This window comes from Ciconia boyciana, chromosome 12 (genome assembly GCF_034638445.1).
Source record: "Ciconia boyciana chromosome 12, ASM3463844v1, whole genome shotgun sequence".
In the NCBI taxonomy this organism is placed as follows: domain Eukaryota; kingdom Metazoa; phylum Chordata; class Aves; order Ciconiiformes; family Ciconiidae; genus Ciconia; species Ciconia boyciana.
The window spans coordinates 382,978-410,545 of record NC_132945.1 but is presented as its reverse complement, the minus strand read 5'-3'; the positions used below and the strand labels follow the sequence as shown (position 1 = coordinate 410,545).

The 27,568-nt window shown below is 49.3% G+C and overlaps 1 protein-coding gene across 16 annotated transcripts; it reads right to left on the bottom strand.

Annotated features, from left to right (window-relative positions):
• Positions 1 to 158: 158 nt before the first annotated feature.
• Positions 159 to 27,461, bottom strand: HEPH (hephaestin). Of its 16 annotated transcripts, none has more exons than XM_072877122.1 (23): positions 27,368 to 27,461; positions 25,673 to 26,125; positions 23,633 to 23,829; positions 22,834 to 22,878; positions 21,081 to 21,325; positions 20,140 to 20,352; positions 19,380 to 19,559; positions 18,700 to 18,954; positions 17,874 to 18,042; positions 16,539 to 16,678; positions 13,989 to 14,120; positions 13,162 to 13,373; positions 11,328 to 11,478; positions 10,802 to 11,014; positions 9,774 to 9,984; positions 9,359 to 9,498; positions 8,331 to 8,462; positions 7,240 to 7,346; positions 6,244 to 6,469; positions 4,609 to 4,748; positions 4,062 to 4,224; positions 2,877 to 2,909; positions 159 to 1,270 (listed from the first exon to the last, which is right to left on the bottom strand). In XM_072877122.1, the coding sequence occupies exons 3-23, from the start codon at positions 23,794 to 23,796 to the stop codon at positions 1,026 to 1,028; spliced, it is 3,516 nt and encodes a 1,171-aa protein (XP_072733223.1). In that variant the 5' UTR covers positions 23,797 to 23,829; positions 25,673 to 26,125; positions 27,368 to 27,461; the 3' UTR covers positions 159 to 1,025. The 16 variants fall into 16 exon arrangements, 15 of the variants coding, with proteins under 15 accessions (XP_072733223.1, XP_072733221.1, XP_072733219.1 ...); XM_072877120.1 differs by lacking the exon at positions 27,368 to 27,461 and adding an exon at positions 26,955 to 27,117; XM_072877118.1 differs by lacking the exon at positions 27,368 to 27,461 and adding an exon at positions 26,959 to 27,114 and having other exon boundaries at positions 25,673 to 26,573.
• Between the last annotated feature and the right edge of the window lie 107 nt (positions 27,462 to 27,568).

Here is a 27,568-nt window from a genome sequence, read left to right as displayed (position 1 = left end):
CACTGTTGCCACCTTTGCCTGCACAAAACTGCCACTGCACCACGACGGGGGAAGCACTCCCTGACTTTTTCTGTCCCAAGCATAAGCTCCAGCTCACACAGGACTGAGTCTTTGTCTTGGCTCACAGCAGTAACATGGCAACAGCCCGACTCTGGAGATCACTTCAGTAAAATGTATTTGAAAGAAAGAGAGCAAACCACATCACAGAACACCACAGCATCCTTGACCCTGCTGCACAAGGAGCTGCACGGGGGCTGAGGTACAGCTCTTCACATGCTCAGACAGACAGAGCTGCGACGCAGGGAAGTCACCAGGACGCTCTGCAGCACTTGGAAAAGCTTCTTCTCCCAGCACAAGACACAGGATGCCCGATACCAAAGCACATTGCCTGGGGTGCCGAGAGCAGAAGATGTGTCGCAGCAAGGCGAATGGTGAGGCACAGCTGTGGTCATGGTCCTTGACGGAGCTCTCACGCCGTGACGTGTACTGCCCTGAATTTGCATCTGCCCAATTACTCAAAAAGCAGCAATCCAAATCTAAATTAACATTTTCTCTTCTGTATTCTTAATTGATTCACAAAAATGAAAAGATTCTCTTCCCCCTTCAGATTAATTACTTTAAAGGCTCACAGTTTCTTGGGAGACAATTCTCAACTCAGCTCTGGCAATGGAGCAAGACTGGAATCTGGCCTAAGTCTGCTGAGAAAGACCAAGAGGAGTTGTTCTGGAGAGAAGAAAATAGGGGAAATGTCTCCTCTCTTTCTTGAGGAAGAGGAGTGTTTTAGAAGGACCTTTTTACTCTTGTTACTTGTCTTCAGTCAGTTCAAAGGGTCCTCGGATCTCTCCTGGACAGACTTTTTATTTACAGAGTGCTGAGGAAGGCAGATTAAGAGGTCAGGGCTCCAGCTTTTCCTCCTTAGCTTCTAGAATTACAGCGTACGATTGAAGTGATGCCCCAAAACCTTTGCTGTGGACAACAATCCAGCCTCTGCTCCAAGCACACAGCCCAAAGTTTGTATATGGCTTTTATAGCCCCGAATTCTTTTGAGACATGAGTTTGAATCCATCATCCAGGATGGACCTCCGATTGCGTCTTAACCTCTTTTGTCTCTCGAGATAGATGACCACTCCCAGGAGGAAGCAGGCGACCAGGAAGAGCACCATTCCTGCAATGGCTAGAGTGATGACTGTGGCCTCTATCTGCCCTTGAGACAACTTAGCTCCAAAAAGCGTGATCTTCTGGGACTCGTCCTCATCCTCAGGTGGCAACTCTGAGGACAAACAAAAAGATAGTTCCAATGAGAGCCAGAAATACCACAGCTGAAAGGTTCCAAGAAACATAAAAAAGGAGCAAAAGAAAGACCCAATGTAATCAAAGCAAGTCAAAGGAGACCCAGTTGCCATCCAGCTAACAAACCCTCATCCCTGAGGTGACACAGAAATTTGAGAACGAATGGTTCTTTCCCTAATCCGCTCCACCCCAGGACATCACCACGTCTCACAGCTATTCAGCCCCATCAGCTCACCACTGCTCTCCCCGCTCACGAGGGAGGTGATCTGAGGTTGTGTGGGGAGTCAGTGGCTGGACTAGGAACAGAAGAATGGGGATGAGAACGTGCGTCCGGAGTGGGGCTGCTGCAAGTTCCCCACCCTGCTCCAAGCTCCCCATGCACGTGGCTGTTGTCCTAACCACCACTTTTCAGAGTGCACTTGCTCAGTCATGCTGGTGGCGAGTTTCTTAAGATCTGAGCTCTCTTACGCTTCCACGCAGAGGCAGCGGCAACCTTTCGAGAGAAGTGGCTATTTGCACAGGTAACAACTGTTGATCAAGGTTTTTGTCTGGTGAGCATACACAGGCTGATGCCCGAGTATGGTATAAAAGCAAATTATTTAATATTGTCACTACTGCTCTGATACATTTCCTACTCATCTTCTTTACACCCATTTTGAGTGAGGAAAACATTGTTTGGAAATGACTGAAATATCAGTGGAGAAAGAGTGAAGAGTTGTGGGTAGATGGCTGTATTTTCAGCTGGTCTGAGCTGGCTCTGAAATAATCTCATCTGGATTTATTCACAGCAGCTGAAAAATGGAGTTGTGGAAAAAGATGAAAAATCAGGGAAATAAGTCACCACCATAGACTATTCTGACTTTTACCCCAGAAAATTTTAAAGGGATCTTATCTACTACTCCCCTTCTCCCTGCTGCTGCTCAACAAAATGTCTTCTCACATCTGTTCTTTAAAATACCGGAAAGATCCAGGGCACATGCTTAGGCTCTTTTCTTGGGAGAAGAACAGACCAGAAGGCAGATGTGCTTGTTTGCGTGCTGACTCAGTCCCTTCAGCTAATGTGAATGTGATAGTGAATGTGAAAATTCCCTAAACCACACAGTAACTGACAGTCCAAGAAGGGAGGACAACTAATCTAAGGCACCCCTTGGGTTTTGGTTGAAAGGGATAAGAAAAATCATCTCCTTTGCAACACCCTCCTTTAAAATCTCTGCCAGTTTCTAAGCTTGCACTCTCCTCTGAAGACAAATCCATACATAGCAAGTACAACAGGATGCGGGGCCACTAAACTTTTTCACCTAACGTGGTCAAACGAGCCTAACAAGCCCAGCTTCCTTATTTTTATCATCAGAGCCCAGACCTTTGGAGGACAGATAAACAACCTAACCTGGAACCCTCCCTGCTACCCATCGGCAGCCAGGCCTCAGCCTAACACGCTGGCCAGCCCGACAGAGGAGAGGCTGTAAGTGGTGTTCGTGCTCCTCCCTTCTCCTCGCACAGATGTAAATCTCTGTACTGACCAGAGACCCCCCTTCCTCCTCCGCCTCACGCACAGACAGTATTTAGCAGGGCAACATACACCGTACCTGCACTGTAGTTTACGACTTCAAGCTCTGGCTCTGAAAGGAAACAAAGAGAGGGTGAGACAGTGTTGGGCGGAACAGGCAGAGAGTCCAGAACACGGCACGTCTGGCAAGGAGCAGATCCAGAGGCAGCATGGTTTCCAGGGCTTGCAGGTTTTCTTTTCTCCCGTCAGTGTTCTCCCTCTCCACATCACACCAAGTGTTCTTCTATCACCCGCTCCAAGAGCGGACCCATCCCCGCCGCACAACCCTTTACGGCCTTTGAAAGAAAAGCACAGCCAAAGCCTCCGAGCCTGCGGTGGGCTGGCCCCGGCTGGCAGGGTCGCTCGCCCACCCCCAGCGGGACGGGGGAGGAAACCGGAGGGGCAAAGGCGAGAAAAGAACTTGTGGGTTGAGATAAAGACAATTCAAGAAGTGAAGGGAAAAGAAACAAACCCAAAAAACCCCAAGCGATGCAAAAGCAATCACTCACTACCAGCAGACCGATGCCCAGCCAGGCCCTGAGCAATGGCTACTTCAGAAAAACTCCCCCCATTTTTATTGCTGAGCATGATGTTATATGGCACGGAATATCCCTCGGTCAATTTGGGTCAGCTGTCCCGGCTGTGTCCCTTCCCGGCCTCTTGCCCACCCCACCGAGTGAGAAACAGCAGACCTTGATGCCGTGCAATCGCTGTTCGGCAATAGCTAAAATACCGGTGTGTTGTCAGCTCTGTTTTGGCAACAAATCTGAAACACAGCACCCTATGGGCTGCTATGAAGAAAATTAACTCCGTGGCGGCCAAACTCTGCGCAGAGTGTCACTCACCTTTGAGCACCTTCCCCTGTTCCCTGGTGAAACGAGAAGCCTCAGATGTGCACTTAGATTACAGGTAATATTCTTAGTAAGAACAATTACTAGCTGATGGCTGAACATTGCTTCTCAGACACAAGCTAAAATAAAACTCAATAATAACGTAGGCAATGTAAACCCCCGAAACCAATTTGTTATTAATTCCAGCTGCAGGTATTACCATATTCAAATGGAACATCTTACATTAATAGTACGTAAGTAGTTATGTGCTCAGTTAACTGGCTGTTTATGGTATGTAAAAGAGTTGTAAGTGTGAGGCAAACACTCGGAATTTAGCGGCAGTAGTAGAAAGTGCTGTTAGATGCTTTACGGTAACAATCAGTGATGCTCCCTACCTGATCTGGGCAAGACTGTGAAGAGTATCTCCATACCAGCATGAATATGATCAGACACATGACAGTGAAGCAGCCACGTCCCAGGGTTCCCCACCAACATCTCCACCATTTCAAAGGTCCCAGGGAACAGATCCACAACATCTGCTCTGTAGCTTTTGCCGTTCTGTCAAGGGGAAGGGAGGCTGTTAGTGTGCAGTGCTCTGAGCATCTTTTCAGAAAGAAACGTCTGTCAGTGTCACCGGAGACCACTTCAGTGCTACAGCTGTTTTTCAAAGCCCAAAAAAAAGATTTCAAAGAGCAGCTCCAGGGCTGTAGCTGGGAAAGCAAACACAATCTGGTAATGTCTACTCCTAAGAAGGGTTAAGCCAGACATATCAGCACAATACAGAGAAGCTCCGTGAGTCAGATTTGGATGTGTAAAATCACACCCCTTTCCTAGCTGGGTAAAGTTGCTGTGAAGTCATTCAGGAAGTTCAAGTTCAGAGCCAAGCAAAAGTGATGGTATCGGTGGGCAGTCTCTGCTTTATCATCAGCAGGATATTCTTACCTTGTATATGAAGGTCTCAGCATGAAAATGGACTGTGTGGACATCAATCTCCTGACCCATTCCCAGCAGGTACCAGTTCACCCACTCTCCCTGGAACATGGTCAGCCCAGGCAAGTTCGCATAGAGCCTCCCATTGATGGCTGTGCAGTAAATAACATACAGAGGGAGTAGGAAAGGCTGTTATTGAAATGGTAAAGATGCTGAACCATCTCAGGGGAAGAACATGCAGGGCAAGTTAGATGCTACAAAGCTCATATAGCAACCAGTGCATCAGCAGTTAGTGTCTTCCATATGACAGTCCCCCAAAAGTTTGGCAGTCTCTCTCCAGCTCAACTACTTATCCACTCTGTTAACAGATAGGAAAAGTAAAGTGACTTGCATTCAAGGCCATGCTGTAGCTCAGCTCAAATAAATCTCAAAAACTACCTCTTGCTGAAAACCTGCAGTCAGCCAGCAGAGATGGTTGTTTCTAGAAGTCAAGATGTGTAAAAATGGCCTCCTTAGCCCAGTGGTAGGGAAATATGTATATATCTATATACACATAAATCTCTCAACAATTTACTTGCTGAAAAATAAAAACAGGTACATCCTGCCAACAGACAACCCTGTCATTCTACTAGTCTCATGCTAGCTGTACACATTACATGCTGATCACTTGTAAAACCGCTACATGGCAGGACTTCATTTCATAATTAACACAGCAAGAAGGAATACTGCTCAGACTGCAAACGCAGGAAAGGGACCGAAACACTGACTGAGCTGAATGCCACGGCACACCCATGGAAACTTTCATGCTCAGATGACAACAGAGGGAATAAGACAGAAAGAGGCATGATCTGAGGGCAGGAACACCGGTGTTTTACTCCCAGATCTGCCACAGGCACTTTCTGTAGCCCAAAACAAGCATCCAACTTCAATGTGTTGGGTTTTGCTAGCTATGATATTGGGTTAGCAATTATAACAGACATGTACATTTGGAGATTCTTTATATCACCTGTACAAAACCAGTAGTCATGACAGTACACACAACGCAACTCTTCACTATTCTTATCTCCACAACTGCAAGGGACTTGTTTTGCTGAGAATACTTTAGACAGATCCAGACATAATATGGAGAAAAACTATCGTAAATAACATGTTAATTTAGAAAAATGTGTTCATCCTACTACGGTAGAAATAGCTTTTTGGTAATCAGCTAAAACAACTGAGCCATGTATTGCAGCCACATAGCTCAGTCAATTAACGTGAAATGTAACATATTCTAATGGTCCTGAGACGAACAGAATGAAGTTAGTCTGACATGTTAATTTCACATTCGATTTTATTTCCTGTCCCAAGTCACTCGGACACAGAGATTAACCTCTCTGGCCCGTATCTTGCTATTCCTCCTGACAGGGACAGCCATAATGATTAGCCTTCATTGTAGATCAAAGATTTGCACTGTGCATGTGCTGCAATATTGAGAACAACAGACAGTTTAATTCTGTTCATGCCACTGACAACAGAAAAGGATGAGGGCATTCACTAGGAGTCAGGCTCTTGGTTTTTGGGTGGCTGGCTACTTATAGAGGTCGCAGAATCAGCATCAACTTTGCTTAGATAGTGACAGGTGCTCAGGTCCCTAACAGGCATTACCGTGCATTTTGTTGCTTTCCACGAATTTGTCGTCCAGCAGGTTGATCTCCTTGTGATTTCCCTTACTGTAACGTTCCACATTCTCCTCCAAGTACCAGGACTGATTTTCATCAAAAACCAGGAACAGCAGAGCAAACTCCCTCTTCACATCCTTCCTGATCCCATCAGGCTGCAGTGCCCCTCTCCGGCAGATCTTCAGGGGCCCAATCAGACCGCTGTACATATCCTAATCAGCACGAAGGAGAAAAACCTCAGAGGTGCTCTTTCTCAAGGACCTTCTCACCCTCTCTTTTGTATGCAGTTCTGTCCCTCCAGCAACCATATTTTCTGTTCCCTGCATCACCCCACTTAAAACAAATGGTGCTACTGTGCAAGTGCTCTCATTGGTGCAAGTCAGCTACCAAAGCACAAGAACAGAGACTATATGGGCTCTTATGAATGCAAATCCAAGAGTCATAAATATGAATGGTATCAAAATATTCTCCACTCTGTGGCTGCAAAAACATCTGCAACTTGAGATAAAAAGGCAATGATCTCTAGGTTGAATATGATGGTTTACTGCAGGATCCTCCAGGTTGTTTCCCTGTGAGATCGGTGCTATGACAACTGATCCTAGCAATGCTCAAATCTTCCTGCTTTATCCATGGGGCCTAATTTTGGACAATTTGTCTTTCTTGATTAGCCCTATGGCTCTCACTAACAGAAACCATGACTTACTGGGAGATGTTCTCATATCCTGGAAATAAGTGAAGGAAGGTTAGTGTCAAGGAGACAGGGGAATTGTTTTATGAAGGTTTGTGTTAGGAAAAAATAAGGACAAACATCAGGACAAATTTGGAGGATTTCTTCTCCGAGGAGAACGCTGGACATGGCACCAGGTGGCTCTTCTACATCTCGGCTGGACCAATCTCTCCATTATGTTCAGCTCACATTGTTTTGTAGAGGGGGTGAAAAATCTGTCTAATTGGGCTTTGCTGGTTCTAACCTCTATTTTACCTTTACTGGGTCCACCGTAGAGTAGTAGACCCAAGGAACACAGGCTGAATCATTTGGCCCTGGACCAGATCTCTCGGGAACTTCCCATCGGTATGTCGCAATGTTGCCTGAGTGACAGAGAAGCACCATTAACACCAGTGTGATACGCTCACTCGCCAGTTTGCCGAGCAGCGTGCAAAGCAAAACAAAAAAGGAAGATCCTGCGTTCAAAGTGCAAATTCAGTTCTGATTTTGGTGGACATTGCATCTTCCTTCCCCAAAGACTAAAAAGCAGGATGGAGGCTCCCCTCTCACAAGCAAAGCAGAGGGGTCGCAGGATGCACACGCTGTCTGGTATCAGCGCAGCTCTGTTCTATCTGCTGCCTTTGAGACTGGACCTGACCGAGGAAATTCTACCTCTTCAGTACAGATGGAGCTTGAGATGATCTTTCATCTCTCTGAAGTATATTTATGATGGTCACTCTAATTTTTAAAATTACTATTTTGTGTATTAGCAATACATTTCAGAAAGATGGGGCCTGACTGAGAACCTGTTTGTGGCTTAGACAGCCTGCGGAAGTTGAAGGGGACCAAAAATTACACAAATTGGCATCTGGACCATGAAACAAATGGGTGACTTCAGCCAGCACCCTGGCAAGCAATTGTGTGTTTCTCCCATTTCATGCTGTTTTCATACTATTGTGCACATCACGAAAAGTATAGGTCCCAAAGAAGAGGGGCAGGCTTCCCCCACCGTGGGCTGTCAGCCGAGGGCTACCAAGGACTGACGGAGCTGTGAACTGCCATCACCTTTCTCTTTCCTACAGACAGACCACGCTCAGCAGGGGGGATAAGGCTGCACACAGAAAGGTTTGGGCTATGCTTAACCCAGAAGTCAGAGCAGAATATGAACTCCCAGGGCTGCCCTTCCCACAGAATCGATAGCACTAAAACCACGGTGAACCTGAAAGGCCAGTGATTGTTCAGTTCCAGTTCTCCACCGTCAGAAAACAAGTACGTCTAAGCCTCCTTACGGAAACCAGTCTAGCTATAGGCTAAAGTTAGCTTCGTAAGCCCATACAGGCATACGGCTGGGGACCACAGTGACTTACCAGGGTTTGCTACTTGCGGCTGTCCTGTATCCCTTTCCAGCACCCCGTGTGCATGAATGGAGTAGGGTCGTGTGGCGTTGTTCTTAAACACAATGTTGAGAATATCTCCCACTTCCGCCCACAGAAAAGGACCTTGAGACAGGAGGAACATACTCCGAGACTAGCAAAACTGTCGACGTATCTCCTGAGGATATTCCCACCTCTCTCTCATCATCGTCTGCCCAGATATATTCCCTTACAATATTTATGATGTTCCCCTCCCTCTTCTCTACCTTATCTCTACCTCCCAAAAAGAGAATTGGAGGTCGGTCCCAACTCAAGGAAGTCTTAGAAAACCGGGAGTTTCACAATGAGGGAAGTGAAGGTTGTTAGGCATTTTAACTGCGCCCAGTGCAACTACGGCTTGATTTCTGAATACTGCTATGCTAAATTTCACAGGGTCTTGATCATGCCTTGGTGCTGGTTTCAAAAAACATGGTAATATTCGATTTGGCCTGACAGTGTCACAAATCAGAGCTGCAGTCTATTTTGACCAGCATATACTGCCTCAGCCTTGCAGCTCTGGCACCGCTTATAGTCCTGGGTTCGTAACACAGAGCTCTGTCTCCACGGACTTCCATCGGACATTGTAATGTGCTCCTCCACTTCCCAAGGCCTGCCTGCTTTTGCCCCAAAAGCATTTCTCTCACAGCTACAGATTTTCACCTACATCTCTCAGACTGCTCTCTAGAAGTCAGCAGTTATTTCTGCTCTACAGTCAGAGAAATGCAGGTGTGAAAAATACTTTTGCCCGAGACATGAAAGCAAGCTGGTGCAAAGGCAGGCACGCGAACCCAGTCTTCTCTACTACAAGCTGTGTTCAGGACCCTCTTTCTCCAAAGCTGGCACACCTGGATAGGAGACAGTCTGAATTTCTTCTCCCTTGCATACACAGCAGATGCCTAAATATCTAGGAGGCCTTCAGATTACAGCCCTTAGCCACTGAAGCCAAGTGGAGTGGAAGATGTACCCTCTGCACGTATCCTTACCTAGTATCCCTAGGTGTTCATCACCATTTATCCTGGCCTTGGGGGTCTGGAAAGTCCCATCGGTGTACTCCCTGTAAACTGCTTTCTTGTACTTGGAGCCGAGCAGTCCATTCTCGTTGCTCAAAAATATATCGGCGTAGCTGAGAAATGCAGAATGAGTGCTGAGATACCCAAAAGCTCACAGGGGATAAACAGCTAACTCGTGGCAGGGGGTTCGCTAGTTGAATGGGTTTCCCAGAGACCTGCTTTGGCTGCAAAGGTGGGCGCAGTGACGCGGGGGGGCTGCGGCTCCCATCAGCAGCACCACCAGCAGTGGCATAGGCACCACGTCGCAAGATAGCCAAGATACCTAACAGGCCTCACCAAGGTCTACTGAGAAACTGTGCCAAAGGCTTCCCCAGAAGAATGGCTCTACCTCTCTGCAGAATGGTTGTGCCGTTCCCTCTCCCAGCTTCGGTCAGGCACGTAGTCCCACACCACCTCCTCTGCCATGATGTAATACGTCCGCACCCCCGTGTACTGAAGGGCAGGCGCAGGATCCCTCTTTCCACACTTGGAAACGGTGTAGCGTTCCCTCATCCCAGCCTGGTAGTGATTGCTCGTCTGGCAGTAGATCTCAAAAGTCCCTGAGGGAGGCAGCATGAACAAGGAAATCAGCGGCTTTTAGAGATCCCAGGAAACAGCTGCTTCCCGCGCAGAGCTTGTGTCGTGGCTGACATTGGTATGTGCGTGGTGTGTATCTGGGTGGTTGTTTAGGGAGCTTGGTTGCCACAGGCCGAGATTAAAAGGGGTTGTCAGAGAAACCAAGCAGGAATGGCACGACAAAGTCCTACACAAAAATAATCTCAGGAGTCTTTCTTACACAATAACCAGCTTATTAGATGTGAAGAAACCAATAAAGTGACATAACTGTGCTACCACTGCTGAGACGCTGGTTAAGTAAGAGATCTAGCCTGCGAACGCCAAAGGGGAGGAGACAACTGGCAACTGAGGCCATCGCATCGTGTGAATGAGACACGGTGTTGTGTGCCTGTCCCACAAACTGGGAAGACTGGGGTCTGTCATAAACGTGAATCTCCGCGAGCCATGGACAGGGGAGTTAAGCTCTGGCAACTGTCTGCTACATTATTCTGAAAGACATGTTTGCATGTTTCTGTGGGTCACAGGCAGCAACGGCCATCGGGGCTGTTACTACAAATATTTATTAGGAAGTGGCAGCCTAGAGAATCAGTCTGGGGCAATATGGGAAAGATCCTGTATCTCCTGTTCTTCTCCAGAATCAGATGCAAAGACAGGAGCCGTGGCCTCGTAAATGGGACTAAACAGGATCTAAAGCACAGCTCACCCTGTAAGAGTTTACACTGTGCTAAAGAATCAGCCACAGGAGCAAATACTACAACGGGAGACTTTTCCTGCTGCTAAGTTAGATGTGCAGGCACTTACCCTTGTTATCAGGTTGCATGAAGGCAGTAGCAAATGTGTGGGGGAACAGATTCGTTGAATCTCTCCGCATCCCATGCACCTGCAGGGTGTTTCCCCGGAACACAGCTCCATGTACATCTGCTTCACTGCCCAAGCCCAGAAGGTGCCAGGACACATTGTCTCCTTCACACACATTCAGCCCAGGCAAGTTACCAAACATAAGTCCATTGATGGCTGCAAAGGAGAAAACAATTAACTCGCTGCAGGTAGGTATCAGCCAAGAGGTTCATTTTGTGCACGCACTTTGACAGGGCAGGCCTGCCAGTGGAAAGGCAGCTTGCTTGTAATTCACCCGACTATGCTCAGGACGCACGTCCTGCGACAGCCGTGCTCCTTGTCCCGTGTCCCACCCGCTGCCTCCAGCCTCGCTTGATTTCAGGCCAACGCAACACAGCCCCTCCAGCTTCCCAGCTCAGCCTTTAGGCGAGCACCGCCCCGTGTTTTGCAGGTTCATTCCCGCTGCATGCAGAACAGCATCAGGCCATACCGTGCATCCTATTTGATTCCTCAAAGCCATCATCCTTTTTCACAGATGTCTCTTCCATCCTCAAATAGTATTTTATGTTTGCATTTAAATACCAGCTGAGGTTCTCATCAAACACGCTGAAGAGAAGGTAAAATTCTTTGTCGATCCCTTTCTAAGATACAATCATAATGATGGCTGTTAATTTTTAAGATGCACCAATGAACTATCCTTACAGTTAAAGCTGTTTTGCCTGGCTCTCATGCTCCCCTTTATCTTAAAACTTGACTCATTGAGGGCCAGGGCTCTGTCCTTTTACTCATGTTGAATGTTCCTCTTTTGTTTGATGACAGGCACCACTTGTGGATTTTTCCATGATATTTCATGTGAGTAAGGTGATCAAAATTCAGCCAAGGATATGAAGTCATTGCCTGCCTCCCCCACCATCCCCACGTTCAGGCGTAGGTTTCACCGCCTGCCCAAATCAGACCTGAGATCAGAGCCCAGCCCACAGGGCAGGCTGATGACTCTGTTCCACCTCTCCTTTCTCCTACCACAGGCCTGGACTGGGGATTTTATTACACTAAATCCTTGAAAATGTTAGTTCTCCTAAGAAATGCGTTGCAAAGCATGGTGTGTTTCCCCACTAGAAGAACATCCCCATTGTTGTCCAGAGTCTCATTCTGACACCAGCTTCCTCAGCTGTACCCAGGAAGACAGGCTGCAGAGAGGGCCAAGCGATTCCCAGTCTGCGGCACAGGGGGGCACGAGGGGTGGCCGTGCACCTTTCCCAGTTAAGCATTCATTAACGCGTTGCCCAAGATTGTGGAGCCGGAATTGCTGCCCCAGGTGATTTTTCCCTGTCCTACCTTTCCAAACAAGTCTGTTTCGTTCACACCCTTTCGATACCTGCAGCTGTTTTATTGTTATCACAGCTCCTTCACATAGTGGGCTGTACACATTCATGATCCTCTCTGCTCAGAAGAGTCACGTTCCCACCCCGTGTAGCGTGCTGATCTCTTCTGCACTCCTACTTTAGCCACATCGTGCCACCACTGAAAGCAGGCAGAAAGCAAACTCCCCCAGGGAGGCTCTCGGGGCAGCCGTTCTCGGACTCGCCAGCCGCTCCCTCATCCGCACCGCAAGGCAGGCGGGACGGCACTAGGCTGTTTTTCTGCCGCCTACTGCTTTTCACAATAAGGCTCTGCTAATCTGTCTTGCACTTCCCCAGTATATTAATTTACCGCCTTCCCTAGACTTACTGCCATGAGTAGACTATCCCTGAGTGACAAACCAAGAGTAAGCTCTGATCGCCCTTCAGATTTCACCTTTCACCAAAAGCATAAAGGCTGACATGGATTTTCACATGCTTTTTTGTAGTCAGCTCTGCTTGAAAATGAACTGATCTTGCAGAAGAAATGCAGTTCACCCACACCTCAAAGCGTTATATCATTCAAGCAAACCGCCTGTAAGTAAGTGAAATGTCTTTTCAATGTTTCTGAGACTGCAATGAATATTCCACACGCCTCTGAAAGCGGCCTGCTACGCAAGCCTCAGGACAAAAGCTACCTGTAAAGTCACATCCAAGGTACACTTGTTCAGCCAAGTCTGAGTTTTAAAGCAGAGCTCAGAAACCATTTCAAGGGCAGCCCTTGGGAGCCCAGAACGCTAGCCATTCCCACCCGAGTCCTGGGCACCAGCTGTCCCGACGCTAACCTGCCTCGTGGCTTTGATTCGACTCCCCTGGACTCACACTACCGCACGTTTGTTTTTATTTTCCCCAATGTTTTGCTGATGCTTCCTTCTCTACAAGAAAACAAAGAACCTGGTAAGAGCATGGCAGGAAAACCCCTTTTACCTGTTTGTTGTTGTCATCCAAAGTGCCCGGCTTGCAGACGAGCAGAGGCCCTACTAAACCTGAACTGGGGTCTTTGATGGGATTCACAGCAGAGCTGTACATCCAGGTCAGGCAGGGAGGGTCGCTGGACATGGGCCCAACGTGCTTCGGCACGGTCCAGCGGTACGTAAAGTTGTGCAGCGGCGCAACAGAAACCCCATTCTGGGACAGACCTTTAAAACAGAGATTGGCATGGTTATTCCCAAGGTCTCTGTACAAACTCGGTTACATCTTCTCACCGGCTACGTTCATACTGGGCTTTACTTCGTTCATGTCATTAAAATACCCGGCACCTCTGAGGTCTGATGTGGGCGTGTTTAAGGCACACAGAGAGCCGCTCTCAGTACCATGTAAATTCCCACTGGTGCCATGGCAGAGACGGGCACGGTGACGGGAAATAACGAAGCCGATCCCGCTGCATCTGGGGAGATGAAAGTTGGAAGCACGTGGTGATCTGAGCTGGAATGCACTGGGCACACTCCTCTGCTCACAGGGTCTCAAACAGCTAGAACTGGTCTGAGCTTTGGTTTACTATTTTAATCTGAAAAATAGCACCTCTGGAACCGTACTCCCCCTGGCACCCTCCCTGGGCACCAGTTCAGCGGAAAGTCTCCTTCGGCGAGGCCTCAGGCAGGCTGAGGACCAGGCTGGCTTCCACCGAGTTCCGGGGCACATCCAGTCCTTCCCGGCTGCAGAAACTCCCCAGCAGAGAGGAGGTACGGGCTGCGGAGCTCCACCACCGGCACTGGCATTACCACTGAATTACTTGAGAAAAGGGAGCCACAAACCATCATGGTACTGCATCCCTTCCCACGCCTTCCCGTAGGACACTCCGTGAGGCTGGATGCTGAAAGGCCAGGAGGCTTTGTTAACAAACGTCACCAGGATGGTGTCTCCCACTTCAGCTTTGATCACTGGGCCTACACAAATAGCAGAGAGAGCATGTCAGCAACGGAGCAACTCCCTGGGTGACCAGGCAAACCGAAGAAGCCAGGGCCACCTTCCACCCAGGCTGAGGGAAGCAGAAGATACTGAAGAAAGGTGGACTTCCCTGCACATCAACGTCGCCTAAGACCTTTCAGCCCTGACAGCAGGAGCAGGGGGCTGACAAGAATTATCTGAAAGCATTTCGGGTCTGCAGGAGGGCTCCAAGAAGATGCTTCAGGCCTTTGCAGATGGAGTAACAAAATGGCTAGATGTGCTGAAACGCCCTCAGGAAAGGCCCATGTCTCTCGCCCACCTGCATAAGGGCCCCTCAGCCTTCCAAGATGGGTGCCTTGGGCCTGAGGTCTGGTGTGTAAAGAGAGGTACGAGATGCCCCAAGCTCTGTGAGCCACGGCCCCCAGCCAGCTAGAAAGAAGCCATGAGTCTTTAATAAGCCTGTCTGTTCCCACCGGCCTGCAGACCCCCGGGTCCACAGACCTCTCCCGACAGCTGCAGGAGGGCATGAGGAAAGCCGGGCTGCTGCCCGGCAAAACCGGCAGAGGCCGTGCCTCGATGTGCACATCTCGATGTGCCTCCCTGTGCTCGGGTCCTGCCTGGAGAATGTCTGAAAGCCACAGGTGACCATGGCCTCCCCAGGCCCAGCAACTGCTGCTTTGGGGCTCAACGTCTGCTTTGGGTGGCACCCCGATTCCTCAGAGGAACCCCAACCGAGCCCTTCGTAAACGCACCACTCGCCTTCCTGATGTGCGAGAGGGCTCGTCTCGGGCCTGGAGCTGTGTCCCTCTCCCCTCCATCAATTAAGACTTGGGGTTGGACTGCTCCTTGCAGTTCAGAGGGACCATGTTAGCATGCTGGTCCACAACAGGGCAACCCCACCGCGACTCTTCCACCGATGAGGCTCCCTCTTCCTCTTCCCCACCCCTCCTGGACGGCCCAGACTCCATCCCCATTGTTCATTAAACGTCTCGGGCAACTGATGTAGGCCATAAAACCGGCAGACTCGGAACAAAAAGCAAGCAGCCTGCTGCGCGGTTAGTGACCTGGGTAGGCTACCCGCAGTGTCTGGTAAGCACACGGGACCCCGGGCAGCACCACAGCAGCCGCTGCGAGGGAAGCACGTGGAGGGCAGCAGGAGCGAGCTGCGGGGTGAGGAACTGCCAGGTGCCCGCAGCTGGTGTGCCTAGCAGCCCCGTGAAGGAAAGGGACGGGCAGCACTAACAACCACCCACCCAGCCTTCCCCACAGCACGGCTCCGTGCACTTCAGGGCAAGAACAGGCAGCATGAGCCACCGGCGCGTGCCCGTGCGGCGTGGGTTGTCCTCACTGCACCACACCACGTTCAGCAGCTCCCTGTTCCAGAGCTCGGTCCCTCAGGGCCCCGAATCTCTTCTAGACATCCCAACCACTTTATGGAGTCGGCTTTAATTAGCCAGTTCAAATGAGTTCGTGTCACTCCCCTGTGGATGTCACTTGTTTACCTGACCAGGGATTTTCACCTATTAATCCTTCAGTGTTTTTAGTTTACCAGTAGAAAATACTTGTAATTCCTTTCTACAAAGTCATATCTGAGTTTTCCCTCAGTCACTTGCCTTTCTATAGGAACGTGGCTGTTGCTGGTAACGCTAACCCCTTTTTTCCCCTGGTTCTCAAGGTCCAGCAAGACACTGTCAGCTTCTGACAGTTACCCTGCATCTCTCTGATGCATAATGCCACCATTTAACTTTTATTCAGATGCTTATACTTCTTTTTTGCCTCTCTCCACTATTCTCCCCCACTCCCAATCTGTATTTTACTCCATGTGCTCTTTCATTCTGTGGCCTCTGCTATGATTGCTGTTGCTCATTTCTAGTGTCATTAGATTATTAGTCACTGCTGATGCAGGAAATTGGACCACGCCTATACGCTTCTACCACGTATGTCACAGCCTTCACGCGCGATTCATTTGCCTCTGTAGACTGCCTATTTTCTTCTCTCATCTTTCTCCACCACCCTCACTGTTACCCAGCTATAACAGAGAGAGCGCCCACTCGGAAGAGGAAGCTTTCTGTGAGAAAGTGGGGTTTGTAGCATGCCTTGAAGATGCTCAGTCAAAACCACGTAACCAGGGGCTATTACTGTGACCTGCTAAGCTCTAGTTACAAATCCTATGCTGTGTCCCTCCACCCTTACTATTAACCTCTGAAGACTGCCCCGACAGAACAGCGATTCTGCCTATTCTGCCATTCCACACCCTAGGTCTGTCCCCCTCGCTCTTAGATGTCACTGCTGTCAGACACCTCTGGGCCGCTCTCTGCGCCACGAAACGAGGGCAGTTACAGCCGACGGGTGCTCCCAACATCAGCATCGTTCTCACTGGCACTGAAAGACGACTTGCGGTGCTGGATGATTCCTACCGAGTATCCCAAGGTGTTTCTCTTCTTCCGACTGCTGCTTTTCCTCACGGAAGCTCTCATCAGTATATTCCACATACTTTGCCTTCCAATAGACTCCCCCAATTCGGTAGGGGCTACGCTTGAAAAACTGCTCAGCAGGGCTAAATGCAAAAAGCAAATGTCAGGTCACTTTTTTGAAAATCAGTCCTGTTCTTCTGCTCCCTCCCCACACCGCTCTGGCAATGCCAGCAGCATCTCCAAATCAAGCAGCTTTTCAGACAAGGACAGCATCTCTGGTTTGGAACAAGCGCAGCGTGTCTCTGTGAAACCTTTTTGTCCTGCAGACTCATCTACCCGCCGTGTTCAGGGAGCACCTCTGGCACGCAGCCCTCTCCCAGCTGGAGCAGCCGGGCTCCATGGCACGGGTCCGAGCAGCACCTCTACACAAGGTGCGCAAAAGAGGGCAGTGAACAAGACTGCAGTGCAGTAAATGCAGAGGCAGGGCTACAACGCTCAGCTCCTCAGAGGCCAGGGGACAACTGCAGTCATACCTGAAAAATCCCCTCACACAACAGCTGTGGAGAGACTTATTTCCTCCGCCACCACCCTCTCCAAACACACAGACATAACACGCCTTGCAGTAGAGGCAGCTTAGTTACAAGGCCAGCTCACGGGTCTAAGGAGCTTTCAGTTCTAAGGTCTGTAAGAGAGTTGCTGCGTGGCTTTGGGTAAATCATTAACTGCTCCGCATTTCCACTTCTCCATCTGACAGAGGTGTATCCTCTCCAACAGCTTCCCAGGAAAGGGAATGGAGGGGGAGGAAGGTCTTTGTTTCAGTCAGCCAAAGTCTGAACGGGAAACCACTCACCAACTGCTATCACAACCCCCGCCATGCGGGATGGAAGGCCGTCAGGGGCCACGGCATTTGATTTCCTAGAAGCTGCTTGCTGCAGCAAGGCGACACTGAAGCATATCCGCAGGCGGGCTCTGCCACCCTGTGTCTGCTGCACGATGTGCTTTCTTAATAGTTCATCAAATACACAGACCTGTTCCTAGGTCAGGCACAGCAAGCAGAAACGAAGCGCAGAGACAAATGCGGCAGCCCATGTTCTCCGTAAGCTGGGACTCCTGGAGTCTGTGGGTAAGGGCTATGAACCTAGTACTGCTCTCAGCACAGTCTAGCTACAGCAGCCTACATTTCCAGATGGGGTGATCTGCCTTCCCAGGAAATGTACTCCACGTGAATTGCAGGCATATATTTTGATAAGAAAGAAATTCCACATTTTCCTTAGCAGCCTCCCCGACACAGACGCGAGACTCCCAAACACTGCCCTAGCCCATCAGCCTCTTGCTTACCTGCCTGCCTCACTCAGCCGTTTCCCACTGCTTTGGTCGAGCCCTGAAGGTCCGTAGTCCCACTGCACTTCCTTTGCAGCTATGTAGTATTTCCGAACTCTCCCTTCCAGGGCGGATGCCGGAGCTTGCCGAGAACAGGGCCGGACTTCATAGAGTGCCCCCATCCCAGCTGTCCAAGACATGGCGGAGAACACACATGCTGACCCCGCTCAGCCAGTCTGACCAGGCAATGAACACAGCCCCACGTTCCTGCCATGAACCGGCCACTCCTCCTGTTGCCCCAAAAGGCATGTGGCTGGGAGAAGGTGATTAGGCGGTTCCCACAGCAAGGAGTTTTTTTGTGTTAGTGAGCAGAGCTTCTTACCTTAGCTTTTGGACGCTATGGAAGTATGGACAGAGAGCAAATAGAGCCTTCTGCTATCCTCAGATGTACCAGGGAAGTGCATGGTACATCTGAGGATAGCAGATGTACAGGGACTAGATGTACAGGGACTAGATGTACAGGGACTAGATGTACAGGGACTAGAGCTCTTAAGGCACTGCCTCATCTTAGCTTTCAGCTGTACCTAATTTACTGTCTTCACCACTGATCAACGTGGAACATCGTACAATGGTACGAGGCATCCCCAGTAAGTCTGGCCTGCACATTAATAATCAATCCACCCCAATTTATACAAGACAAGGAATGACCCCATTCATCTAGGGACGTTTTCAGTGGGAATGCTGCCCGAGGCACTGTCCCCTACCGCACTGTACATCTCAGGACCACACTGGGAGAAAAAAGGGAGGCTGCAGAGTGCAGGACATGTTCCAACCTCTGCCTTACCTTGTATGTGATCACTGGTCTGACAGCTCAGTAGCCATCTCCCAGGATTACTGGGGATCATGTCTGCTGTAACAAAAGTGGCTGGGAAGAGGCTGGCCACATCCGTCCTGTGGCCTCGAATATTGAGCGTTTCTCCATGAAAGTAGGCTGTATGAACATCAATTTCATTGCCCATCCCAAAGAGGTGCCATGAAACGTAATCCCCAGCACACATCATCACCTCAGGGAGGTTCCCAAACACGTAACCATTAATAGCTGCAAAACCAAGCAAGCCAAAATCAGAGATTAGAAAAGGGGCCTTCAGAGCTTCTGCCAGCAGGTCCCAGTACAGATCTGTTTGGAGGATGGACCTAACCAGAACTCATCCTCCTCCTCTTGCTCTGGAGAGCCCAGCTCCACAACTCATTCCTAAAATGAAGTGTATTCAACATCTCCAAACAACTAGCAAAGGCTCACTCAAGCCAAAGATTAAATCAAAATAACACTTCTTTTTTCTGGAGTTGCTGCACTGTCCCTGTGACATTGTCTCAGAGCACATGATCTCCGAGCTTGCTGACTCCCTTCTCCCCTCTACCCACGCCCTGGCATACAACAGCAGAAAGGGCTTTTCAAGACACCAGAGCACTGACACCCCCGGAGCGTCTGGGCAGAGTCAGTGGCTTCACAAAGGTGACACTGACCATGCATTTTGTTGCTCTCTTGGAATTCCTCCTCTTCTTTGTCTACGGAGCCCGGATCTGTGCAGAACGACGCTATGTTCTCATCCAGGTACCAGCTTAGGTTCTCATCCACCACACTGAACATCAGAAAGAAATCAAGGTCCACATCCTGGCGTCTTTGAGAACTGCCAGTCAGTATTCCTAGGGTGAAAGGAAAGATGAATGAATACCCACCCATGCAGAAACGCAGACATCAGTCGAGGGATTAACACCCCAACAGAAGAGTAACTCTTATCCCACAAATTAGAGACAGATGCTTTCCCCACCATCCTAGCACAGCTCATTGCAGAGTTCTAGCAAGCTCACTCTTTTCTAATATATCCCCGCTAACACGTTTCTCACTCCCAAGCAGCTCTGCCACTGCACGGCTGAACTGCCACACCTTCAGTGTTCTTACTCCTGCTGAAATCAAATGGTCCCCATTTTTTTTTAATACACAAACTCAGTCTTGGACAAGACTCCTGCTTTTAACATGGATTCAAACAGCTCTCTCAGATCACGAGGCCTACAAGCTCACCTGCCCAGCCACTAAGGGATAAAAACGTAGCGACCAGAACCCAGCTAGAACATGGGTACTGTCTTCTCCAGTCATGCTGCATTTTCCCGTGAAGCGGGGAGCTGCCCACCAGCATATCTTCTCATCCTATCCTTGTTCAAGTCACCACAAAATCTTCACAGTGTGAAACCGCAGCCCCCAGCTGCTTTCTCTTGGAGTTTTTACCTTTTCTGCATGTAAGTAATGGCCCAATTAAACCAGATGCAATGTCCTTTGGTGCATCAATATGAGAGTGGTAGATCCAGGTCAAGCAGTTTGGGTCATCAGCAGTTGGGCTGTGATCTTCAGGGACAGTCCAAGTATAGGTGTAATTCCCTCCTGGGAAAACAGCATCATCCTTCTTCTGATCCTGGGGGGACATATCAGGATACAGGGACCCTAGAACAATTGAGCAATCACAACGTCCATTCAAGAAGAGCAGAGATGTCCACACGCGTAACCTTATACTGAGCCCCTCTCACTCAGTTTGAGCACTGCGTGTATCTACTTGGCTAGCAGATTGCAAAGCAAGACTCACCATCCCCAGGCTGAAATAGTGTTTAATCGTCATTTTCTCAAAGAGAAACTGAGGCACAGAGCGATTGTAAGGGAACTTGCCCAGTAAACAGGTCAGCATAGAGTCATAAAGATCATTCCCATTCTGTTTATTGCTGCTTTGCCTTCAACTCTGCCGTGTGCCACAGCCAGCCTCTCCACAATCTCTAGCATTACTTCAAGCTGCAGTTCTTTGGTCTCATACTTCACCATTCTTGTGAACTCCCTGAAGCTCAGCACACTCGTGGCTCATACTACAGCACTTCAAATAATGAATACAGCTCTTTTCCTTCTGCACCACTCTCCCACTGGCAAGCTTTGGAGGTTCTTCTAAAATCTAAAGGAAATCTGGGCTGTGTACTGTAATGCCTAGGTCAGGAAACTGCTCCCAGACCCACGAACCTGCTAACCCAACATCAGGTGGCTTCGCCAAACACCTAAGTGCAGCTGCTTTCCAGCAGCATAGCTTTGGGCTGACCAAGTCTGTGGCTTTACAGACATCTCTCCTCAGTCCATACTCCTATGATCCCAGTGAGAAGAATGTATCTCCTTTATGGCAGTGGCTCATTTACCTTCAGAGTCCTTTTCGTAGAAAACACCATGAGGATGGATTGTATACGGTCGACTAGCAAAATTTTTTAGGTGTACTTCAATGGTATCCCCCACTTCTGCTCGGATGACGGGCCCAAGGAACCCCAGCCAGCCAGGTTTGGGAATCTCAGTGGTGTACGTGGAGTCTGTGTATTGCTTATAGACAGATTTCTTGTACGTGCTTCCCACCCTGTCTTTGCCAGGCTGGAGGAACGTTGAGGCCTTGCTGTTAAATTCAGAAAAGAGAAAGGCACCATGAGTCATGGATTATACAAAACAGCTGGTCGATAACACAGTAGAACTATGACGACACACAGCTTTCCCAGGTAAGCCCGAAAGCCTTGGCATTACAGAGGAGTGCCTGTGCTCTACCCTAGCAGCTCTAAGCCATCCGTGAACTTCCTCCTCCCACACCTGACTGCTGCGACATGGGCAGCGCAGCCTGCTTGAAAAACAGGCAGCACTGGCCGTTAGCCTTGTCTGCTTTCCAAGCACGTGAAACGCAACAGGGGACATGGGCACACGAACAGCTCGGTGAGCCTGGCACCACAGCCACAAGCACGGCCAGACGCCTGCCGCCATGCGTGGCCACGGCCTCGTCCCCAGTTCTTCACGAACGGGCACAAAGTGCACCCCTGAACTGTGCAGTGCAAACAGGAACGGGACGGACGGTGCTTCTCAGAATCACACGTGGGTGACTCAGGGAAGACCGAAGCCCTCCTGATGCCTGCTTCAGCCTTCATTGGGCTTTTAGAAACTCACTTCAGTGCCTTTGTGGCATTTGGAGCTAAATCACAAGGGGGGGGGGGGGGGGGGGGGGGGAATCTCCTGAGCTCTCTGGCCAGAATTCAGTCTAAAAGATGATTTTCTACTTAACAGATTCTGAATTACTTGTAGAACGGCAGACAAGTCAGGCAGGTATGTACCCAGCACATAACCAGCTTCCAGAGTTAAAACCTCATACAGGTACTAAAGTTCAACTCATAAGCACATTTGCTCTTTATGACTAATTCTTAGTAGATAAGAGATGAATCACAGCCCAGGTATTAGTGGGACTGGCCTAAATGAGAGCTGAGGTCGCTCCCCCCGCTTCCCCATTAGTACCAGTCACCCTGCAGTAATATAAGTAGCCCTGAAACACAGGCAAACTCCAACGGGTATCTCCCAAAGATGAACAGTTGAGACCAAAACATTAAGCATTGCCCTTGTCATTCAAAATTGTAAGGGCTGGGCTCTAGCCATACAGTCGAGAGCTCATCCCTTTGCGAAGCCATCCCCGCAGCCACTATTAGCAAAGAGCTTACAGATAATTCATACGTCATTTTGCAGATCTGCCTCTTTTTCCCCCCCACACATAGTCCATTTCTTCCCAACAAAAACACCTCTTCAAGCATTTTACTACCTCTACCGATCATACCAATATCACATCCTTTTCTTATTGCTAGCAACTTGGTTTCTGTGATCATTGTACAAATAAGTCCCATTAGCTAATTGTTTGCAGTGACAGAACAGTTTTTAAATTGCTTTTAAGTTTAATGGCCTTGAATTTCATTTCCTTCTCTTCATGTATTATGAGAAAGCAAATTAAAACCACCGCATTCGTTATCACTGCAGGAGTCAGTGATAATATCTTTATTAATCCTGAATTTTGGGGGATTTCCTTTTCTGTGAACTGGTTTAAGTCTATTCAGCATCTCCAGAGAACAGAGACTTTTCCACACTAAACTGACAGACCTTGATGTTTTTCTGTGAATCCCTCCTATTCCTTCTGTGCTGTTTCTGAAAGATATGTATAAACCCAAGTGTTATTTATTTATTATAGAGGGGTAAATGACTGAGAGCAGGTCAAGAAATGCAGGTTATTTGCCACAGAAAACAGGGGGGAGGGAGGGAGGCACAAATGCCTTTAAAAAGCTGTGGAAAGCTATGCAAAAAAACCACCAAAACACAAAACCACCAGAGAAGAAGGTTTGGTGTTTTGAAAACTAAAACCAAAACCTGTTTTTGTAGTGACTCAAAGTACTTATTGCAGTTTCCAGATTTACCTTTAGAACAAAAACATATTTTTCAAGCCACCCCTAAAATTTCTTGCAGGAAGTTCCATTAAGTCTAAGGCTTGAAATTCCATTTAAACAAAAACAAGGCGGCTCTGTGAAGTCATTTACATCAGGGTGAAAAGTCATCACGCCTCAGGATACACAAGCTGATCACCAGCTGAAACTAAGAAAAATGAAACCCCAGGGCAGAGTATTGCACAATCCCTTCTATTACAGGGCGCTTGCACTTCCCTCCAGCGCACAGGCACTGGCCACTGGATGCTCCATTAAACTGACCATTCCTTTTCCCACTGATACAGTTTCTATGTTCCTACAATAAAACGAGTTAAACATTAAGCTCATAAAGATCAGACATCTATCGGATCATGTCTCTTGCTTGCTTAGATGTCCCAGTACACTTGCACGAAATTGCACCTAAAATTAGTATTTTAAATAAGTGTAAGTAGCAGACTAAATTCTCATAGAACTAAACATACAGGTTATGCGCAATGCTTTGGTTAGCGAGTACGTTCTTTCCTGTTGGAGCATAGTTCCAGTCCACCTCGCGGATCCCCAGATAATAGACTCGGGTGACACCTCCAGCAAACGTGGGCGATAGCGTGTGGATGTAAAGCAGCAACACCCAAAACAACCCCATCATAGCCTGAAGTGAAGGTGCTTTTGGAGGTTACACCTGTTTGGGAGAAAAGAAAAACAAAGGTAATGAAACAGAAGTAGGATATGACCACATGGTTTGAGGTACTGGACATTTTGAGAGGGTATAAAGAAATCAGGCAGAAGTCCTACTGGGATCATTATTCAAACATCCAAGAAGGAAATCACTCCCATAACAAAATTAATGCACAAGGTGGATGGAGATTATGCCGTGCCGAGCAGTCCCCAAAACCAAACGTGCTTCTCTCATAAGAGTTTGATTAACCGTTTTTGTCTGTAGTTCTCTTCCGAATGCTTTGTTCCATAGTGTTGAGAACATACTGCTAATTCAGTAAGCTTTCACACAGTAGGAGACGGAGGTGAACAGATTCACAGCGAGGCTATGTTAGCAGAACAGGCACCTGTAAATCCTATATGCTGTGCAACTGTCGTCTTAGGGCAGCGGGGTCCTGAGCAGAAAGTGCCACGCACACTGGAGTTTCAAGTGACTGGTTTTTCACCCCCTCTCATGTCCCAAATCATCTTACAGGACCACATACAAAGCTCAGGGAAATAATCCTGAGCAAGCACCTTTATATTTTAAAGTGTTGCCAAGATCTCTCTATTCTACTAAGCCACCTGAGGAAGTATGATTTAGGCACTATGAAGTAATTTTAAGTTTTAACTTCTTTAAAGATTGCTCTTAAAGCGTGGTTCTCTGTAATCCAGGGATTGCATCTCAAACAGGCTGCACAAGGCTTTTTGCTTAGTCTCGTTCCATTAAATATTTTCCCCATGATTTAGATCACAAAGTAAGGAGCTCACTCATAAAACTTCCAGTCAACACCAAGCTTGGTGTGATAAGCACCAGAAATACTCTGAAGAGAGATCCAGGGCAAGGTGCAGAAATTGTCCGAAATCATCACAATACAATTCTGTGAATACAAGTTCAAAGACCTACCTGTATGAAGGAGAAACTGATGCAATATGGGGCAGCAGAATTACACCAAAGGATATGAAAATAGCTTAGGGTTAAAATGGATGACAAACTAAAAAAGCCACATGAAAATGCTTCAGAAAGATCCCATCCAGGGATTTAATTAAAGCCGGACGTAACCAATAATCAAACTGTCTAAAACAGATGTCCAGCTCTTGAGACACATAACAGCAACTTAGAAAACGTTCAGCAGAGAGAAACAGAAAGCAAGAGAATTAGAAAAATGTGACCTAGCAAGAAAGCTTAAAGGAATCGGTCTTCTTTAACTTCAAAAAGAAGGGGATGGTGACATACCACCACATCAAACACAGAAAGGGTTTTTTATAAAGAGGTTGTCATTATTTATTCTCCCCTGTCTTTGGTAACAGCAACATGAATATAGCAGGTTTCTTTGCAGCAAAGCTGGATATTCTGTAAGCTTCCAGCTAGCACACCCAGCAAACCTGTGAAATCTCTTACCACATGCGATACCCAATATAGGGGACTCAACCCCAGTACATAGATACCTTCCAAACCTGTATTTCCGATTTCCAAACATGCTGTACTATCTTCAGAAGCCAACGATAATCAAGTATTACTGACTCCAAACAGTCATTAAATTGAGAAGTTGAGACAAAGCAACTCTCAGCTTGGAAGAACCTTCTTTCCCTCCTTTCTCAAAAGGGGGCTGTAGGGATCTCTCTAAATCCGAGATGTTTTATACCCATCAACCCAGTATAGCTCTGCTCCCACGGCTCCACCAGCAAGCCCTTCAGGAGGTCCTGGTCACACACCTGAAGGAATCGGGCACAGAACAGCCCCTTCCCCGTGGCCCTAGCAGAGCAGGGATGACGGCAGAGCGCTTGCTCAATCCTGCCACTACACGCTGGCCACTGCCCTCACCGACCTTATTCCCTGCGACTGCTGCTCCAGTGACCGGTGCTGTTCACGGGGAGGTGAAATACCTGCGCTGACCCACTCATTCAGTGCCAACAAAGACGTTTCAAAGCAAGGCGTTCGCAAAGCTGAACCCGTGCTGTTCCACGCACACCTGCCGTAACAGCAAAAGGCAGTGGCGACAGCAACCAGGAAAGGCAAAGCCGGCGGCACCAGCCCTCAGTCGGAAGCCTCCCATCCTGTCGGCACACGCCCTGCTGGGAAGGGCGAGGGGATGCTTTCGACTCAGCCAAAGAAGTGGCCTTCTTGTCAACGCGGGTCAAAGTACGTCGGAGCAGCTTTCCAGGGAAAGCGTGCGTAGAGTGCGGGGTGACCATCCTGGGAGCAGCCAAGCCTGGGGAGTCAGCGTGCGCTAATCTTTACGTCCTCTCACATCGATGGTTTTTGCAAGCAACTTCAAATCCTAGGAAAGGGCAAAGCTTAGACTTTATACCAAGGATGAACAGCGACTCTTCACGTTGGTTGTGAAAACTGCCTACTGAGACAAATCCCCGCTGCGTCAGCCCACTACTGCTACGTGCCAGAGGCCCTGCTTACCACATTAAAGCTCCACACTGCAGCATCAGTAAACTTATCAGATAAATCAGACTCGACCAGAAGTCATGGCAATCTAAACGCCTTGCGAACGTGCTCTGGCTTTCAAAAAGTCAAGGACGAAGTCTTCGGGACAGCCTTACTGAGGCTTTACGAGAGTCCAGTCCGGGGCTCAGGCTGGAGTTTGACCACGACATCGCACGTACCTCTGTGGCCATTTTAGGAAACGGCAAAACATCACTCAAGGAAGATCCAGCAGGCTGGACCGATTCTGTTCTCACATTCCCTCCACAGCGACTAATCACCATTTAGTTACTCTGCTAGTGCAAGGTGAAGGAAACCAAAAACCTGAAGTTATTCTCAAAAAGTTAGTTTTTCTTTGAAATATATGCCCTGATTAAGAAAAAAAACAACCCAAACTTTGTATTACGTTCATCCCTGAACCTTTATAGCAGAACTTTACAGCAGAACCCTTGCTCCCAGGACTCCCCTTCGCTCATTCACTAATACTACAGGAATTGCGAATGAAGGGAAAAATCAGATTTCGGTCTCTTTGGTAGCTAACCAACCGCCACTTCATCCAGGCGGACGGGCTGAGCGCAGGGCTCCGTCCCGGCCCTCGCCTGCCGGGAAACCGCCGCCCAAGAAAGAGGGGACAAAAGCACCGAGCGAGGGAAGGAAACCGTTTCGCCCCGTACTTGCCGGACGCGGCTCCGCTGGGAGGGCGAGGGCGTCAGCGGGGAGCCATCTCCCGCGGCGGGGCCGAGCCGCACCAGCGCCGGCGGGGCCAAAGTCTGGGCTGTTCAAGGGCCGAGCCTCGCCCCCCCGAGCCGGCCCGGCCCGGCCCGCTCCGCAGGCACGCCCCGCGGGGCGCCGGCCGACCGCGGCCGCGCCGCCGGCCGCCGCCCCGCCCCGGGGCCCCGCAGCCCCGCCGGCGGCTTCCCCGCGGGGGCCGGGCCGCTGCGCTCCTCGCCGCCCCGCCACGCACCTGCGGGCCGCGCCCCAGCCCCGTCCCGGGCCCCGGCTGCGGGCGGCCCGGCCGCGCACACGGAGCCCGGGCCGCGGGACCCCACCAGACCACCGCGCCACCACGGCCGCCCGCGGCGCGCACCTGCCGGCGCCCGGTGCCCCGCGGCGAGCCCCGGGAGCGCGGGGCAGGGCCGGAGCTGCGGCACGTGGGCGCCGGCCTCACGGCACGGCACGGCACGGCACGGCACGGCACGGCACGGCACGGCACGGCACGGCACGGCACGGCACGGCCCCACCAGCCCTCCCCCGGGACGCGTGGGGCGCGGCCCCTTTAAAGGCGCCC